General features: G+C 39.1%; 1 protein-coding gene across 1 annotated transcript in view; it reads left to right on the top strand.

The window, feature by feature from the left end:
• Positions 1–17,384, top strand: part of C5 (complement C5) — an 89,466-nt gene extending 72,082 nt beyond the window's left edge. Inside the window, exons 32-41 of the mRNA XM_082695006.1 lie at positions 587–668; positions 1,202–1,259; positions 5,531–5,633; positions 6,090–6,164; positions 6,273–6,378; positions 7,071–7,154; positions 8,049–8,138; positions 11,223–11,306; positions 15,872–16,010; positions 17,079–17,384. Coding sequence (XP_082551132.1) covers positions 587–668; positions 1,202–1,259; positions 5,531–5,633; positions 6,090–6,164; positions 6,273–6,378; positions 7,071–7,154; positions 8,049–8,138; positions 11,223–11,306; positions 15,872–16,010; positions 17,079–17,217 — 960 coding nt within the window. The 3' untranslated portion in view covers positions 17,218–17,384. The remainder of the gene's footprint in view (positions 1–586; positions 669–1,201; positions 1,260–5,530; positions 5,634–6,089; positions 6,165–6,272; positions 6,379–7,070; positions 7,155–8,048; positions 8,139–11,222; positions 11,307–15,871; positions 16,011–17,078) is intronic.
• The last annotated feature ends 436 nt before the right edge of the window (positions 17,385–17,820 follow it).

Below are 17,820 nucleotides of genomic sequence, written 5' to 3'. Positions count from 1 at the left end.
GCATAATTTAATATTCTACTGATGATTTTAATTACGCTCTTATCTTTTCCACATTTATCCCTTCAAAGACTTTATAAGATTGCATGGTTGGGTTGGTAGGGAGGTGGTTATCCACTTTTCTGTCACTTCTAGTTGCTCTCAACATACCTACCTCATGTAGCACCCCTGTCCTATGCACACCTATAATTTGTTGTTTTACCGTGGGTGGTGTGGGAGCTGAGAGAAAACCACATTTCCTAGCCTTGTAGTGTTATGCATAAAACTTATTGTACAGGTTCAAAGGTGAGAGGCTTAGGAACTTTTCTGTACAGTCAGGTGCTCAGATTTGACTGCATGGGATTTGGCAAGATTCTGCCAGGCTAGATATCGCTTTTTTTCCCCTACTTGGACTAGTCAGCTATGTTTCAAATTGTGGGGTTTGCTGAAAGTCTGGCTATTGTGAAATGAGTCTTCACTGCACCCAATTTGCACTGGATTGTGGAAATGGTACTTCAAGCATCCCATCTGCAGGAAAACAGTACTGCCATAACGCCTTCCCACTGTCCCGTTATAAATAGAATATTCTTGCTCACTCATCCCGATGCAGGTAACAACTGTGGTTCAAAAAACTGGCACCTCTGATGAAATTTGCAGCTTTCACTTGAAAATTGAAATCCAAGACATGGAAGGTAAAACAGCATGATTTACACTGTAATTTTGTGCCCCTCCCTTTTTTCCTTCCTGTGGTCTTCATCTCCCTCTTCTGGCGGGTTGGTTCTCCCCTCCATTTCGAAAGCAAGTCCTTTTGATCCCTGTAGTCCTTCTCTAACCATGGCCCCAGGATCAGAGGGTGTGCTTTCTTCTGCCCTGAGAACTTTGATGTGTGGCTCAAAGACCTATCCCTACAAGGGATAGGGGATTTCTAGCAACCAGTGAATCCAGGCATCAGCTCTTTCTCCCTACAACCTTCTCCAAACATGCTACCTTAAATAACTCCTTCCTTAAATTATAAGTTCTTTGAGAGCAAAGAACTGTTATAATTATTAATATTGTCAGTAGCCATGAATTTCCATTAAAATAACCAGAAGTCTCAATTTCCGAGTGATAAATCATTTTTAACTGTGTTCAGAGACCTTTTCACTAATTATTCTGTTCTAACGGGTGCAAAACAGCTAAAAATGGTTTACCGTCATTTTGTTTGCTTGTTTGTCCTGTGTGCTAGCATCCAGCTACAGAGGCTATGGTGACTCGGATTATAAGCGAATCATAGCCTGTGCCAGGTAAGCCTGTTTTCACAAAGGGGAGCGAAGACTTCAGGGTCTGGGTTGTGCCATTCTATTATGTCTTTACACCTTCTTGAATTTTAAGATGGCTGGAAGACGCAAAATTGTGCACTTTTTAAAAAAATTTTTTTATTTATTTGACAGATGGAGATCACAAGTAAGCAGACAGAAAGGCAGAGAGAGAGAGAGGAGGAAGCAGGCTCCCTGCTGAGCAGAGAGCTGGATGAGGGACTTGATCCCAGGACCCTGGGATCATAACCTGAGCTGAAGGCAGAGGCTTTAACCCACTGAGCCACCCAGGCGCCCCAATTGTGTGCTTTTTAAAGTGCAAGACGTAATGGGTGTTCTTAGATAGCTACTTTGTAAAACTACTTTGTTTTTACTCATAGTTTTTGGCCTCCCATTTTTGGCCTTTTTATTCAAACACTATAATATTATCTTCTTTCTATCTTCCAGAAAGGTAGAGAGGAGATTGAAGTATTAGGAAAAGAAAAAGAAAAAGACTTTCTTATAAGCAGCTTCTACTCTCCTACTTAGAAAAATCATATTCACTCAGCAAAATCCCTAGCCCTTATTAGCCAGTGGTTCTCAATTCAGGCTGCACATGGAAGTCAGCTGGAGGGCTTTTAGAACTATCTAAAACTCAGGCCTTACCCCTAGAGGTTATTCTGATGGTAGCCAGCCTTGAGAACCAGGGTCCGGGGATCAAACCCCACGTTGGGCTCCTGCTCAGCGAGGTGTCTGCTTCTCCCTCTGCCTCTGCTCGCCTTCCCCTTTCCCCTTCTCCTCCTTTTGCCCCTCCTCCCCCTGCTAGTGCTCCCCCCCTCAAATAAATAAATAAATATTTTTTTTTTTAAAGCATAGGTTTTTGAAATTATGTACACATACCTTAGTGATCACACAGAGTAAAACAGTGGTGGACCCATGATTAGAACACAGACCTCTTCCCTCTTCTTTTCATAACCCCTCAGTACCTCCTGTTGTGCTGTTTCCTTAACTCTTCACAGAAATCTCAACAACTGATTTCTGTGGTTGGTATTCTGCTGATTTTGCATGTAATCACAGATGATGTCAAAGCACTTAGAAATTCCGTAGAGCTGTATAATAGAGAGCAGAAAAGGATTTGGGGGGATGACACAATGAACCCAGAAGCTGAAACACAAAGAGGTGAGGTGACCTGCTGAGTTCTCACGGAGTTGAAGGTAGAGGCAGGGCCTCGAGCCCCAGACCTTGACACTCAGGTCAGGATCTAAACCACCTCTTTAGTCAGTATAACCTAAGACCACTGACCTCAATGAACAGCACACTGCTTCTCACCACCTCCTTCCCAGCCATTTCCCATCCTTGTCCAGTCTCTCCTTTTTCAGGATTCCCACACGGGCCAGCCTGCTCACAATACCTCCTTTCCTCCTTGGCCAGTCTCTGCCCTCTGTTCGCTCTCAAGCACCCTTCCTCATTCCTTCATGTCTTCCCGCTAAGGTTTCCCTTTCCCACCCTCCTAACTGCCATTTCTGCACTTGGGTACCTCTCTTCTGGAGGAGGAGGCATGATCACAGTTGTGTTTAAATTCCAAACACTGGTCACAGGGAGATGTGAGCAGACTTGTTGAAGGCGGGGCCAGAATCCTGCATGGGACCCTACAGTGGGCACAAAGGAGGGCTCTGATGGATCAGTGGGACCCCTGGGGGGTAGCCTCTACCATGAAGTACTCAAGTGACCTGTGACAAATCGGCTTGCTTCTCTGGGCCTCTTCTGTAATGCAGGGATACTAAACTATCTGTTCTCCAAGTGTCTTTCAGTTCTTATGTCCTACAACTCTGCGATACATAAAAAGGCTCTTATCAAAAACTCATTCATTTAAATTCATTGACAGGAGGCCTAATTCCAGATTGTTAATATACAAAAGAAAGCAAATAGAGATGTAATATTGAATTTTCTAATTTTTTTGGCTTTTACCAGTTGGGAACAGAATGTTCAAAAAAGCCAGGTAGAATATGCTTTGGCTCTGTGAAGTTAAAGTAGGTTGGATAAAGTCCAAAAGTAACTGTGTAGTACTTATTCATGTGAAAAAATCTTTGCCTTCAAATATTCTCTCGCCTGACTTAAAAAAAAAATGCCTGCATACAGTTTCTGTATTCAGGGGGTCTCTTTCCTGTAGTTAGCTTTTTACAACCTCTCTGTTGTATCCGTAAGAAAAGAAAAAAGGATTTCATTTCTCTCCTTCTCTCTGAACAAAATGCCTTTGGGGAAGATTGCTGTCTTTGGCAGCAGGCAAAGGGCTTCTCGAAAGGAACATTTCTGTTCCATGGTTGAAACAGTCACCATGGCAACCAGTCATCAAGGCTCCAGCAACTTTTCATAGACATTCTCCACTCAGGAGGCCTTTTTCCATTCTGTTGACAGAGTATTTGCATCTGTGAGCAAGAGTTCTCTGCTCCTGGTGATACTCACCCATTCAATTAGGGAGATGTCCAGATGTCATTTTACAGTTCCAGTTTGTCTTATAGTCTGTTGTTAATTGTTAATTTTGTGAAGAATGGGACTAAATTTTTGTAAACCAGAGATTTTATGATATCTTTAATTATTACAGTAACTAGTACAAACAAAACATCTAATAGGGTCTGCCCCAATAGGTGTGATTGGGAAAAAGAGATCCCCTGCCACCTCGCTAACTCACATAAAAGGTCCCATTTAACTAATTCTCATTCCTTCAGGTGAAATCAGTTTATCTTCCCACTATGAAGCTGTCTCCCCAGTTTCTTCCTTTAATCCTAACATCTTCCAGGCTCCACTCTCAAATGTCCAGCCTTCTCTCAAGCATCTTGAGATGAAGCTGGAACCTGAAACTCAAGCTTTGCAGAACCGCCCTCGCTCTGCCCCCATCTCTGGTCTTCAGCCCCTGACCTGCCAGCTTACCCCTTTTAAATCTTCTAAGTCCACTTAATGGCAGCACTAACCTCTGTCTCTTAAAACAAAGCCTCAGAATTATAAAGGTAGACTTGAAACACAAGTTTATACTTCTTCACAGTTTATTTTACCAAGAAAATGAACTCCAGAAAGGGAAAACAATAGGTAGAAATGTCTCAGCAGAACTGGGGCAAAACTCAATTTTCCTGATTCCCCTGTTCACTGGCTTTTTTTTTTTTTTTCTGCTCTTATCAGAAAAAAACAAAAACAAAAACACACCAAATCTTTCATTTTACCGCCTTTGCCTTTTTCCTTAGCTTCCTCCTGAGCACGATTCCTAAATGGAGGATAGTCCTTAAAACATTTTTTTTTTAAATAAAGTATCTATTGTGGAAAATTTAGAAAGTATAGAAAAGCATGGAAAAGAAAAGAGATAAATCACTTACGATTTCATCATCCAGAAGAGAGTAGCTGCTAACATTTTTGGGTATTTCCTTCAAGCTTTTTCCTAAACATGCTTATTGAGTCGCTTTTGAATATAGAACAAATTTTCTTTTTCAAGTGTGCTGCATTAGAAAAAGAACTGGAATGAGAATCAAGAGATTTATGCAGCTCTGAGGTGAACTAGTCATGTGACCTTGACAAGTACCTTACTGTCATCCTCAGTTTCCTCAACTACTTTGTTAAAAGCTTGGGCTGAATGACCTCTACAGGTCCATTTAAAGTATTGGTCAAGGGACACCTGGGTGGCTCAGTTAAGTGTACACCTTCAGCTCTGGTCATGATCTCAGCATTCTGGGATCAAGCCCCACGTCTGTCTCCCTGCTTGGTGGGAAGACTGCTTTCCCTCTCTCACTTCCCCTCCTTGGGTTCCTGACCTTGCTTTCTCTCTCTCTGTCAAATAAATAAATAAAGTCTTAAAAAAAATAAAGTATCAGTCAAGAGGTGCCTGGGTGGCACATTTGGTTAAGGGTCTGACTCTTGGTTTTGGCTCAGGTCATGATCTCAGGGTCATGACCTTAGGGTAGTGAGATAGAGCCCCGCATTGGCCTCCATACTCAGTGCAGAGTATGCTTGGGGTTCTCTCACTCCTTCGCCCTCTGCTCACGCTCACTCTCTAAATAAAGTATTGGTCAAGTGAGCAAAAAGTTAGAATAGATAACTCTAAGATCTCTTGCAACACTAACATTTAGAGGTTGCAATGCCTGTATTATAGTGAGGCAAGTAAGGGCAGACACAAATTAAAAATTAAAACCTAATAAAAATATATGTTTATAAAAAATAAAAAATTAAAAAAAAATTAAAACCTAAAGAATCTTGTCCACTTATTTATTCCATTTCCGATCTCTCATTTATTTTAGCTACAAGCCCAGCAAAGAAGAATCATCATCTGGGTCTTCCCATGCAGTGATGGATATCTCTTTGCCTACTGGAATCAATGCAAACGCAGAAGATTTAAGAGTTGTAAATGTTCTCTTTTACATATTATTATGGATGCTTGGTTTTCTTTATTACATTCTTTTACAGATAAAGCTATTTCCTTTCATTTTAACATATTTTATAATTTATTAAATTATATATACAATTCTGTGTATAATATATATAATAAAATATAATGTATTTTAATATATCACTTTCATAGAATCACCTAGAATATTCTTTCCAAATCAATAATCTACCTAAGTTTTAATTTTCCAAAGTAAAGTGGGTGCATATACTTGCATGGTCTGAACAAAATGTAAATGCATAGGATTACATGTTCAGACTTTTTCAAGAGGAGGAGCTGCTCTTCAACTTTTTTGAATAGTGGATTACTTCCCCACGTCTAACATCACAATATTGGGTGAATGCATTTAAACAAAATGATCAACTTAAAAAAAATCATGAAATTAAATCCAAACTTTCTCTTTCCTCTCCCAGCTTGTGGAAGGGGTAGATCAGCTACTAACTGATTATCAAATCAAAGATGGACATATTATTCTGCAACTGAATTCGGTAAGTTCCACCTCCCATCAATCCCCATTTCCAAACACTATTCAAAATTTTCAGGCTAAAATGTTGAGTTTCTTCTCCCATAATTTGCTCAAACCTTGTAATTGTCAGATTCCTTCTGATGAGTTCCTTTGTGTTCGATTCCGGATATTTGAACTTTTTCAAGTTGGGTTTCTGAGTCCCGCTACTTTCACGGTGTATGAATACCACAGACCAGGTAATCAACTCTACTCTAAAATTTCTTCGGAGAACTACTTTGCCTTCATTACAGTATCCATTGCATCTCTCCTTTTTTGAGAAGCTCATGTACCCCCTATTTCTTTAATCCTTCCAGAATCAACACAGTGTTGGGTATATAACTTGTTTAATAAATGTTGAATCAATGATCCTACATTTGATCACTGAGCTTTTTCTGCGAATACTAAGTAATCAGAGAGCTCTTTGGTTCACAAGACAGACAACTCCATTTTAGGCAGTTCTACTTGTTTAAAAAATTCTAAGAATGAACCAAAGTCTCACACCCATTCATTCTAGTTTTATCTTCCAAAATCACATGGAACATACTTGGCCCCTCTTCTTCTATTCTCCTAAAGAATTACAGCTCTTTCCGCAGACCCTTGTGTAACAAAATTTACTTCCTCTCATTCATGGAAGTGTCAAATATTTTAATTCTAAGAAATAATATTGAACAGTAAAATTTCAAGCACAGAAGGGGAAATCATTTTGAAGGAGAGTAAAGGGACATGCGTCAAGAGAGGCAATGCATAGTTTAATCTCCTTGCATCTAAGTTACAAAAAGAAATTTTGGAATAAGTCATCTCCAAAACCCCATGGGAGAGGCTCACTGATCCATAAATGTGTTGTGTGTTAATCAAGTCACCTCTCCTAACTATGCTTTCATTGCCACAGATAAACAATGCACCATGTTTTATAGTCCATCCCATGCCAATCTTCAGCAAGTCTGTGAAGGAGTAACGTGCAAATGCGTAGAAGGTAAACTTCACTTAACATGTTCAGATTGCGTGCTTGTTTAAAGCAGTACTCATAATTCAGGACTAATCTGGCAGAAGCTATTTGACAAACTTGTTCCTCAGAAGTAGACATCTCAGCTGACTGAAAGCTGGTTGATTGAATACTGTAAAACTACTTTTCAACAACTTCTGAACACCCTAGTAGTTTCTACTGTACAGAGATGGAGAAACACCTGCTAGACAATTTGTTGGATATCAGAGGAATAACAGGATGTGAAATTCTTGCTTTTCACCTTGTCTTTTTAATGAAATAGGACCACAGCTTAAGAGAACAGAGGCTCAGGACTGAGCCACTAGCCCTATTCTTTTTCTTTTTCCTTAACACTCAGTGACATTTCTGTTTATTGTCCAGTTCCCTTCAGTCTTCTGTAAATCCTTTCCCTTGGTCAAGGAAAGGACCCAAAACTCAATAATCATCAACTGACTCCATGAGGGTCTGGGTTGGTTTGGGATTTATTTAGTTTTTCAAAAAATTTAATATCTATACGAGGTACTTATTGTACCATTTTATAGCTCTAAATCAGTCCAGTTATCATTTTGGTTCCTTCAAGAGACTTTTAATTATACTCAAAATGGGAAAATTTCCTCCTTTCTTTAATGAAAACATACACATTTCAAAAGAACTGAATTGAATTTGGAGCGACTACCCATTCTAAGCTTCATGTCCCAGATTTTGTTTTTGTTTATTTCATTTTGTTTTTGCTTTATATAATGTCTCACTTTATGGAAAAGGAAAAAAATGGTATTTATAAGATTATACTGGATTGCCAGGGCTTGTGAAAACTGTGTTTACTGCCAAAGGGAATGCCTGCCTCTTTACGTTAACCTAACTTTTACCATTTTTCACAAAATCCAGCTGACTGTGGACAAATGCAGGCAGAATTGGATCTGACAATCTCTCCAGATACTAGAAAAGAAGCAGCGTGTAAACCAGACATTGCCTATGGTAAGTTCAAAGTTTTGTATAGAGTTCCATTAAACAAAGTTTTATGAATACATGATCCATTAGAGAGCAACAACTTTTTATAGTGACTATTTGGATACTACATTCTATGTTCCCTTGAAGGAAAATGTCAATTTTCAACATTAACATGCAAAATTATCTATCCTTCAGCAAAGAAATGTAACCTTCATTTAAAACGACAGGAGTCACGTACACACCCAGCCAGGACACTTTGCTCTATTAGATCCCATCAAATTAAGCAGAGAGAAATTTTGAGAAGCCTTGAAGGTATAAGATTTCACTATTCTTCTGCAGTTGAGCAGAGGCAGACACAAAGATGGTTTGGGGGCTTAGAATTTTTTTTTCAAACTCCCTTCAAAGACAAGGTAAAAATATCAATACTAAATCATTTTAAATATATACAGAATTGCAGTATTCTGCTTCAAAAGGAGCATCTCCTTCTGGATGTCCAGAGCTCAGAGCTATGTCAAATGTCCAGGACAGTTGTGGTCTTCTCTTAGGTTCAGAGAATTAGCTCCTTTATTTCTCTGTGTGTGTGTGTGTGTGTGTAAGTTCTATATATATATAAAATTTTAAATTCAATTAGCCAACTTATAGTACATCATTGGTTTCAGATGTAATGCTCAATAATTCATCAGTTTCATATACAACACCCAGTGCTCATCACATCATGTGCCCTCCTTAATGCCCATCACCCAGTGACCCCATGCCCCCAGCCACCACCCCTCCAGTAACCCTCAGTTTTTTTCCTAGAGTTCAGAGCCCCTCATGGTTTTTCCTCCTTCTCTGATGACTTCCCATTCTATTTTCCCCCCCTTCCCCTACGATCCTCTGCCCTACTTCTTATGTTCCACATATGAGAGAAACCATATCAAAATTGGTTTCTAATGTTTATTTCTGGCTTCTTTTTTTTTTTTTGAAAGAGAGAAAGAGAGCATATTGTACAATATCTCAAACGTGTGGTGGGGGAGAAGGATATTATCTCAGTACAGTTAGTTCAGCACTGTGTGTTTACTGACTGCTTTCTTATATCGTTTCTCATTGGAGTCCCATAAGACCTGTTTGAGATAACAGAGAATTATCTGTATTTTGCCAGTGAATAAACTAAGTTTCAGGGAGATTGAATAATTTGTTCAAAGTCATGTAGGAATTAAGTAGTAAAACTAGGATGCATCCTGCTCTTCAGTATCATTTCCATTATATTACACTGATCTCGCTTACTGGAAATACCGCCATCAGAATAAATTGGGGATGATTTATAGTCTTTCTTTCCATAGAATTCATCTTGATTTTTTGTGTATTTTTTTAAATTTATTTTTTATTTATTTTCAGCATAAAAGTATTCATTGTTTTTGTACCACAACCAGTGCTCCATGCAATCCGTGCCCTCTCTAATACCCACCACCTTGTTCCCCTAACCTCCCACCCCCACCACCACTTAAAACCCCTCAGATTGTTTATCAGAGTCCATAGTCTCATGGTTCACCTCCCCTTCCAATTCCCCCCAACTCCCTTCTCCTAACTCCCCATGTCCACCATGCTATTTGTTATGCTCCACAAATAAGTGAAACCATATGATAATTGACTCTCTCTGCTTGACTTATTTCACTCAGCATAATCTCCTCCAGTCCCGTCCATGTTGCTACAAAAGTTGGGTATTCATCCTTTCTGATGGAGGCATAATACTCCATAGTGTATATGGACCACATCTTCCTTATCCATTCGTCTGTTGAAGGACATCTTGGTTCTTTCCACAGTTTGGCAACCATGGCCATTGCTGCTATAAACATTGGGGTACAGATGGCCCTTCTTCATCTTGATTTTTTAAAAAAAAGATTTTACTGGGGTGCCTGGGTGGCTCAGTGGGTTGAGCCTCTGCCTTCAGCTCAGGTCATGGTCTCAGAGTCCTGGGATTGAGCCCCACATTGGGCTTTCTGCTCAGTGGGGAGCCTTCTTCACTCTCTCTCGCTCTCTCTCTGCCTGCCTCTCTACCTACTTGTGATTTATTTTTTTTTAATCTTTTTAAAAAGATTTTACTTATGCATTTGAGAGAGTGAGCAAAAGAGAGAGCATGGGTAGGGGTGGGGTATTGTTGTGGGAGTAGCAGAGGCAGAGGGAGAAGCTGACTCCCTGCTGAGCAGGGAACCCAGTGTGGGGCTTGATTCCACAACCCTGAGATCATGACCTTAGCCAGAGGCAGATGCCTATCCGATGAAGCCATTCAGGCATCCCAAATTCAGGATATTTCAAAATTTGTTTTAAGCTACTAATTCAGTTGGCCTTTGGTTCTGGCACAGTGAGCTCATTCATTCATCTAGCTAGCTGGAATCTCAAAAACGGGCAAACCTTTTGGGTCATTCACTTCAACTCTACCAAAGCAAAAATGAAAGGATCTTTTCTCAGATACATAGAAGGGATCGGTCCCTTCAAGATGCTCATTCCAAACCTGAGATCAAATACCATGGGTTAAAAATTGATGCCTGAATGAAGAGAAAACAGGATAAAGAATGTCTCGTGTCAGATAGCTGCCAATCCCAGCAAAGATGAGTCAGAAAACCAAATCCAATCAAAATCCAAAGATCAGAGCCATTGGAGGTATCCAAACAATCCAGGCAAGGGAACAGGAGGCCCACAGGACAGGCCTGAATGATAGATAAAGGCCCCTCTGTGGACAAATGGAAAAGGAAGGGGCCCTTCCACATTCCCCATGGGCATGACTCCACTAACCTTAAAGGATCAAAATCCGAACTTTACATTTAACAAAGACATATCTTGTTTGTTTAGTGTGCTTCTCTCTTTTAATTTAATGCTGCTCTTATCCTAATCAGCCTGTTCTACAACAGTGGCTAGGGCTAATGATTCTTAGCAGAATAAATCATTAGTCATGATCAGTAGAATCAGATTGGGAGTACTTAGGAAGGCTTTTTGGAAGAAATGAGATTTACCTCAGGGAGCTCATAAGAGTTTGCTATGTCTCATTTCTCATTTGTTTGACAAACTTTGGCTTCTACTGGACATGGCATTAGCGATATTAAGCATGAATTCTTGTGTTGTTTCTTCTACCAGTTTATAAAGTTCGTCTCACATCTATCACTGAAGAAAATGTCTTCATTAAGTACACTGCAACCCTCCTGGATATCTACAAAGCTGGTGAGCATTCATTCATTCATTCTTTCACTCAACAAATATTTAGTACTTACTATGTGCATTAATGGACGTTATATTGATAGACTAGGCATTGTATTAGACACAGAGGATACAACTCGTATAAAACAGCCAGAGTTCTTGCCTTATTAACATTTATATTCTGTTCAAGGAGACATGTTAAGAAAGAAAGAGAGAAAGAAAGAAAGAAAGAAAGAAAGAAAGACAGACAATGAACAAATAATTCTAAATCATAACAAGTACTATATCTGAGACATGTAATTAATGTGGGAAACTCCTTCAGTGTGGTAACAGATGGCGTCTTTTGGGAGTGATATTAGGAGTTAGCCATTCTTAAAGGGGTGTAGTGAAGAGCGAACCAAATATACAACTGCCTGAGATAGCAAGTAACCTGGCACCATCAGGGAGCTGAAGAACCCCAGCAGGGGTCAGAGGCAGGAAGACACTAGTATGAGGTGAAGCTGAGAGGTAGGCAGGAGCTGGGTCATACAAGCATTTATAACGCATGACAAGATATTTAGATTTTATTCTAGAAGTCCAAAGGGAAGCTAACAAAAGGTTTGAGGTAGGCAAACAAGATGATTTGATTTATGGTTTTAAAAGATCATTCTGGCTTCTTTTGTGGGAGAGATCGAGAGTAGAAACAGGGAAACCAGTTAAGAGCGTCAATGAAGTACAAAGCTGTGGGTTAGATGCCATGTGAGGATAAATGAGACATTTAATAACCAATACAATAAAATGAATTCACATGTAAAAAAAATATAAAACATTTTAAAACTGTTTCCTTTTATTCTCTAATTAAACTAAGCTATAAATATTATAAAACTTCTTGTCAAATTATATAGTCACACAAATGGTTCATTAAATAATTCTAATAATTCCAAATAAGCTTTTTAGTTTTAGAAATTGTCAGTCTTATTTTGCTTGACTCACTACAGGATTGCCCCTCTCTGAGCTCTGATTTGACAATAAGGAACCACATCAAACCTCCAACTATATCTTTATCGAATTGATAGTCTTTACAAAACCTATAATCTCAATAAGTAATACCTCCTAATAGCAAAGGTACTATCTGTGGTCCTGAAGTCTCTCTCAGCTTCTATTCAATTGGTAGTAATTGCATTCAAAATGTTTCTAGTCCTTCAGAACTGTATGACATTTTTATGTATTCAGTGTATCTCTATTTAATCAGCTAAGTCATGACAACAATTTATTGAATTTTTGAAATTTGAAAATTTATTGAATATTTGGTTTTCCTAACTTTCTTATTTTTATTCCCCTTTAACCCTGAGGGTTTTACAAACATCATAGACAAAGTTTTAGGATTCACAATTTTTTTTAAAAAAACTTAAAAGTTCATCCTATTTTTTACTTTTGCCATTAGAACAAAAATATTTTCATATAACCCTTAAGTGGTTTGATTTTGTTTTATATCAAATTTATAATCATTTTTATCTTGCTAAAAGCTTGTTCCACTTTCATAGTTTCCTTTATTTTTATACAATTTCACTATTTATTCTCTAATCTGTGAGCTTATTAAAGTTGATATATATTTTATTGAACATCTGAAGACTGTATTGACATAATTGCTAGAATATCATGAGCAAGTCACCAAAAAGCATATCTATCCACTTTGTAAATATTTGCTTCTATACCACAATATCTATCAAAGTGAACCAATCAGGCTTGACATGATTTCCAAACTGTCTTTGTGATTCTAGCACTACCAGCTGCCTGTCCAAATTCCAATATTTTTCCAATTTTCATTATTGCAATTTTTTCATTATTCAAATTTTTAAAGCTTTTCCTATCATTACTTAATTCTGCCTAGATACGCAGAACACTAAACTTACAAAGAAGTAGTTACAGTGAAATGATCTGGCTTGGCTCCTATCTTTGGGGTGTCCAGAGACACTTGATACCTGCTTGATAAGTAATTCAGTCAACACCTAATTGAACAGCTGGGAACTTCAGAACTTTTGCTGAAACTGAACTCTTCCCTGGCAATCTGTATGTACCAATAAGGTGTTCACATAAGTATTCCTCATTGACTCCTTTTCTCTCCAACAGCTTGATATGTTATTCAGTTGTTCTTTCCAGTACCTTGAAATCAGCAAAACCCATTAAACGATCTTCAAAGTCCCCAATTTTTTATTTTACATTATTTTAAACACTTTTTATATTCATTGTTTTTTTTCAATAATGGTTGAACTTTTATCACCTTATTTGTATTTTCCAAAAAGTTGTGTTCTCAGTGCTCGCTTCAGCAGCACATATACCAAAAAGTTGTATTCTCATTTCACTAGGTATAAATTTTGCAATAAGTAGGAGTGTAAACCTAAATTGCAACTTTATGTTTATATTAATTTTCTTCTCTTTTGAAATTCTATCAAGTTTTTCAAGTATGAAAATGCTTCATCATTTTTAGCCATAGACTAATAATACTTTCCAAATCTTGATTGGCTTGATCGATACTCTCATAAAAATGTGTTTCTGGTTTTTACTATTTTCAAATGTTTTACTGTTTGAAATTGATTTGTGGTGTTAACCTGTTTTTTTCTCATTGATGATCACAAATTTTCTGAATCATGTTGTCATTCTGATGAAAATATGTGTTTAGCACTCTGATCTTTTTGCCGTCTAACTTTGAATGCCATTTGCACCCAGCTTTCACATTATAAGTAAGAATAAACCATTCCTATTTTTACTGAAATAATCAAGTATTCTTCATTCCAGAAATACAAGTTATTTGTCTTATTTTCTCCTAATTCTTACATAGTATCAGAAGACATCCCAGGCTGTTCTGAATGTTGGGCAGTATGAGATGATTCCTAAGCTGTAGTTCTTTATCAATATCACTTCTTCTTTGTTCTCCTGTCCATTCAGATTTATGACATTTAAAAGGAAATGTTAGAAATGTTTGTATACTTTATTACCTCTTCATTCCAGGTGTTCCTTTTTTAATTGCATACATTTCAAATTTATATAACTATCAGAACACCACACATTTACCACTTACCCAAAAATTGCTGCACATGAACAATAAGCCAAGCTAAAAGCTAAGCTATTTAGAATAGAGGGCAAATAGGCAGTTCAAGGATAATGATAAACTGGTGTTCCCTTAAAATACAGGGTGTTCTGAGTGACAATATAAATGGGAAAAAAAAGATCAATGATTGTGACAGCTGAGGTTAATTAACTATTCCCTCTTCTGAATATACTTGAGACATATTTTAAAAAGATTTTTTATTTATTTATTTGACAGAGAGAGATCACAAGTAGGCAGAGAGGAAGGCAGAGAGAGAGGAGGAAGCAGGCTCCCTGCTGAGCAGAGAGCCCGATGCGGGACTCGATCCCAGGACCCTGAGATCACGACCCGAGCCGAAGGCAGCGGCATAACCCACTGAGCCACCCAGGCGCCCCTACTTGAGACATTTTATAACAAAAGGTTTTTTAAAATAATGATAAGGCCTGAGCAGCCACACTTCTTACCATGACAGGGGCTGAACTGGTAAACAGTGCTGGGAATGCTGCTTAGATATCGCTGCCAGGGGAAGTCATGTCCTGAAGGTCATCAGGAAAGTGTAAGAAAACCAGCTGGAACTGATGTGTGCATGCTTATTAAATATCACTAATTAAAGCTTACCATATATGCAGTTACTATGAAGCATATGTCCAGAACTTTTTCAGGATTCAATAATTAGGATCACTCTGTCCGAGTTAAATAACTGATCATCAGTCCTGAATCTATAGCAACGAGTCAGACCAAGTCCCTGCCTCAAGAAGTTTCCTGCCTAGCTGAAGACAGATAAATGGAATGAAACATTGTGATAGAAATTCAAGTATAAGGGGAGTGGAGGAGACAGAGAGATATTTATGACAAAGAACACAGGAGACAGAGAGATATTTATGACAAAGAACACCCAGGAGTATTTACTTACCTCGAGAATTGAAGATGTGTTTCCAGATGGGTAGAAATGCAACAGGACCGCATGGGAAGGAATGCATTCCATGTAAGGGAGCCACCTTCTTGACTGCTCCTGAGTTCTTTGAGAATCTCAAAGTTATCCTCTTTCAAACCCTCCAGAGTCTTTCACACGTCTTGTACTTCTCTACAAAACTATCCATTGCCAGCTGCCAAATACTTTTTGATTTTACTATATAACAAGTGGAGATTAATGTTGTTCAACCATAGAGAAGTTCTTTTAATTCCTGGTTCTAAAGAAGTAATAGTAAGAAGCACTAATATAGTGCTTTCTGTGTTGGAAGCACTTCTCATGTATTCACGATAGTTCTAAGAAGGTGGGTTTTATTGTCATCCCTAATTTTCCAGATGATGGGTCTGAGCCTCATTTGTCCAGGGCCACACAGCTGGCAAATGACCGAGAGCTTGATTCCAGAGTCTTAACCATATGGACATTGTCACTCTCCAATAGCCACTTATATTACATTTATACTCAATAATTAGCCATGAGGAACTGGAATTGTTAAGAGTTTATGCTCGTGACATCGTAACATGAATGTGATAATCTTACCTGTGTGCCTCTCAGGTGAAGCTGTTGCAGAGAAGGACTCTGAAGTCACCTTCATTAAAAAGGCCACGTGTACCAACGCTGATCTGGAGCAAGGAAGACAGTATTTAATTATGGGTAAAGAAGCCCTCCAGATAAAATACAATTTCAGTTTCAGGTAAGTCATTTTGGAGTTCCTGATCTTTCCTTCAAAACTAGGTGTCATTTATTCTTAACTACACGTTTCTTTTTTTTTTTTTTTTTAAGATTTTATTTATTTATTTGACAGAGAGAGATCACAGTAGGAGAGAGGAAGGGAAGAGATCACAGAGAGAGAGGAAGGGAAGCAGGCCCCCTGCTGAGCCGAGAGCCCGATGTGGGACTCGATCCCAGGACCCTGAGATCATGACCTGAGCCGAAGGCAGCGGCTTAACCCACTGAGCCACCCAGGCGCCCTAACTACACGTTTCTTATGTGCAGCTATTAACCAACAAACCATTAGAAGCCTAAACGCAATAATGTCAATTTACACTTGATCTTAGCCATAAGGCCAAGAATCAGTGAAACAATGGGAATTTAAAACAAAGAGCCACGTAAAACCGTGAGGGCAACTGATCCCTCACTGACCGATAAACCAAGTGAGGACCCGGGTCTGAGGGTGCCTCTGAAGGTGCTCACCCAACCCCCTCAATAAGGGGGTTACTTACTGCCCCTCAGTAAGTTCTCAGACTGTTCTCTTTGTAAAGAGAGAAATGTTTAAATACTCATTTTATTGTCTCTTTTTAAAAAATACATCTCGAGGGGCACCTGGGTGGCTCAGTTGGTTGGGCAACTGCCTTTGGCTCAAGTCATGGTCCCAGGGTCCTTAGGGTTGGGCCTGCTTCAGGCTCCCTGCTGGGTGGGGAGACTGCTTCTCCCTCTCCCTCTGCTGTTCTGCCTGCTTGTATTCTCTTGCTCTCTGTCAAATAAATAAATAAATAAATAAATAAATAAATATTTTTAAAAATAAATAATAGTTCTTGAAATAGATACCATTCCTGCCTTTAATCGTGGGAGCCCTCAAGTGGCTTCCTGAGATTTGGGGGTTTGTGGTCCTTCCCAGGGGGAGGCCCGTGCAGCAGAGCCTGGCTGACAGCATGGCCTCCTGGGGCCTGGACAGCCTGAGCAGGCTGAGCTCTGTGGAATTCAGCTCTTCTCTGTCTGTGGCCATCACCACAGCCATTTCACTGTCATTTTTTCTTGGCAGGTACATCTACCCTTTAGATTCCTCAACCTGGATTGAATATTGGCCTACAAACACCACATGCCCCTTGTGCTCAGAATTCGTGGAGAAATTGGAAAAGTTTGCTGAAGACATCTTTTTAAATGAATGTGAAAACGCCTGAAGAGGTTTAACCATGCACAGTTTTCACTGTGGACTCCTGTTGTTGAAGTGTCTTCCTTTCCTTTCTTTCTTTTTTTAAACATGCACAGCTGGTCTTATTTGGAAAGCTCGCTTTACTTAGGATTAGTGGCACTTGCTTTTATTAAAGAACGATTTTAAGAACTGTAACTTTCTGAAATACTGTGGCCTTGGGGGGCATGGACACAAGTACTCCTGCCAAGGTTATCAGACACCAGAAGCAATAAAAATTGGAGCGCCTCCCAAAACCTGCCACTCAGGAATGTTTGCTGGGGACGAAAGAATAGCCCCATTGAAACGTAGTATCTTACAATAACATGGCCTTTGCTTGAAAGAAAATACCAAGGAACAGAATATTGATCGTTAAACCCTGACTTTGCTTTCAAAATGTGCAAAAAACAAAAAAGCATGTTATTTTATGCTAGGGCTGCTTCAAACGCACAGTCAGGCAAATTGAAAGGTGGACAGAAGCAGCGACGGAGACCTGGGAAGACCTAATGTCAGAGCCTTCAGCAAACTGGGAAGGTAGGAGCCTCTGCACTGGTTATCTCCCCTCCCAGTGTCCATTCCTTGCCTTCATGGGGAT

Source organism: Mustela nivalis, assembly GCF_964662115.1.
Source record: "Mustela nivalis genome assembly, chromosome: 13".
In the NCBI taxonomy this organism is placed as follows: domain Eukaryota; kingdom Metazoa; phylum Chordata; class Mammalia; order Carnivora; family Mustelidae; genus Mustela; species Mustela nivalis.
The sequence above is the reverse complement of the archived record's forward strand: the minus strand, read 5'-3'. Positions and strand labels throughout refer to the sequence as shown.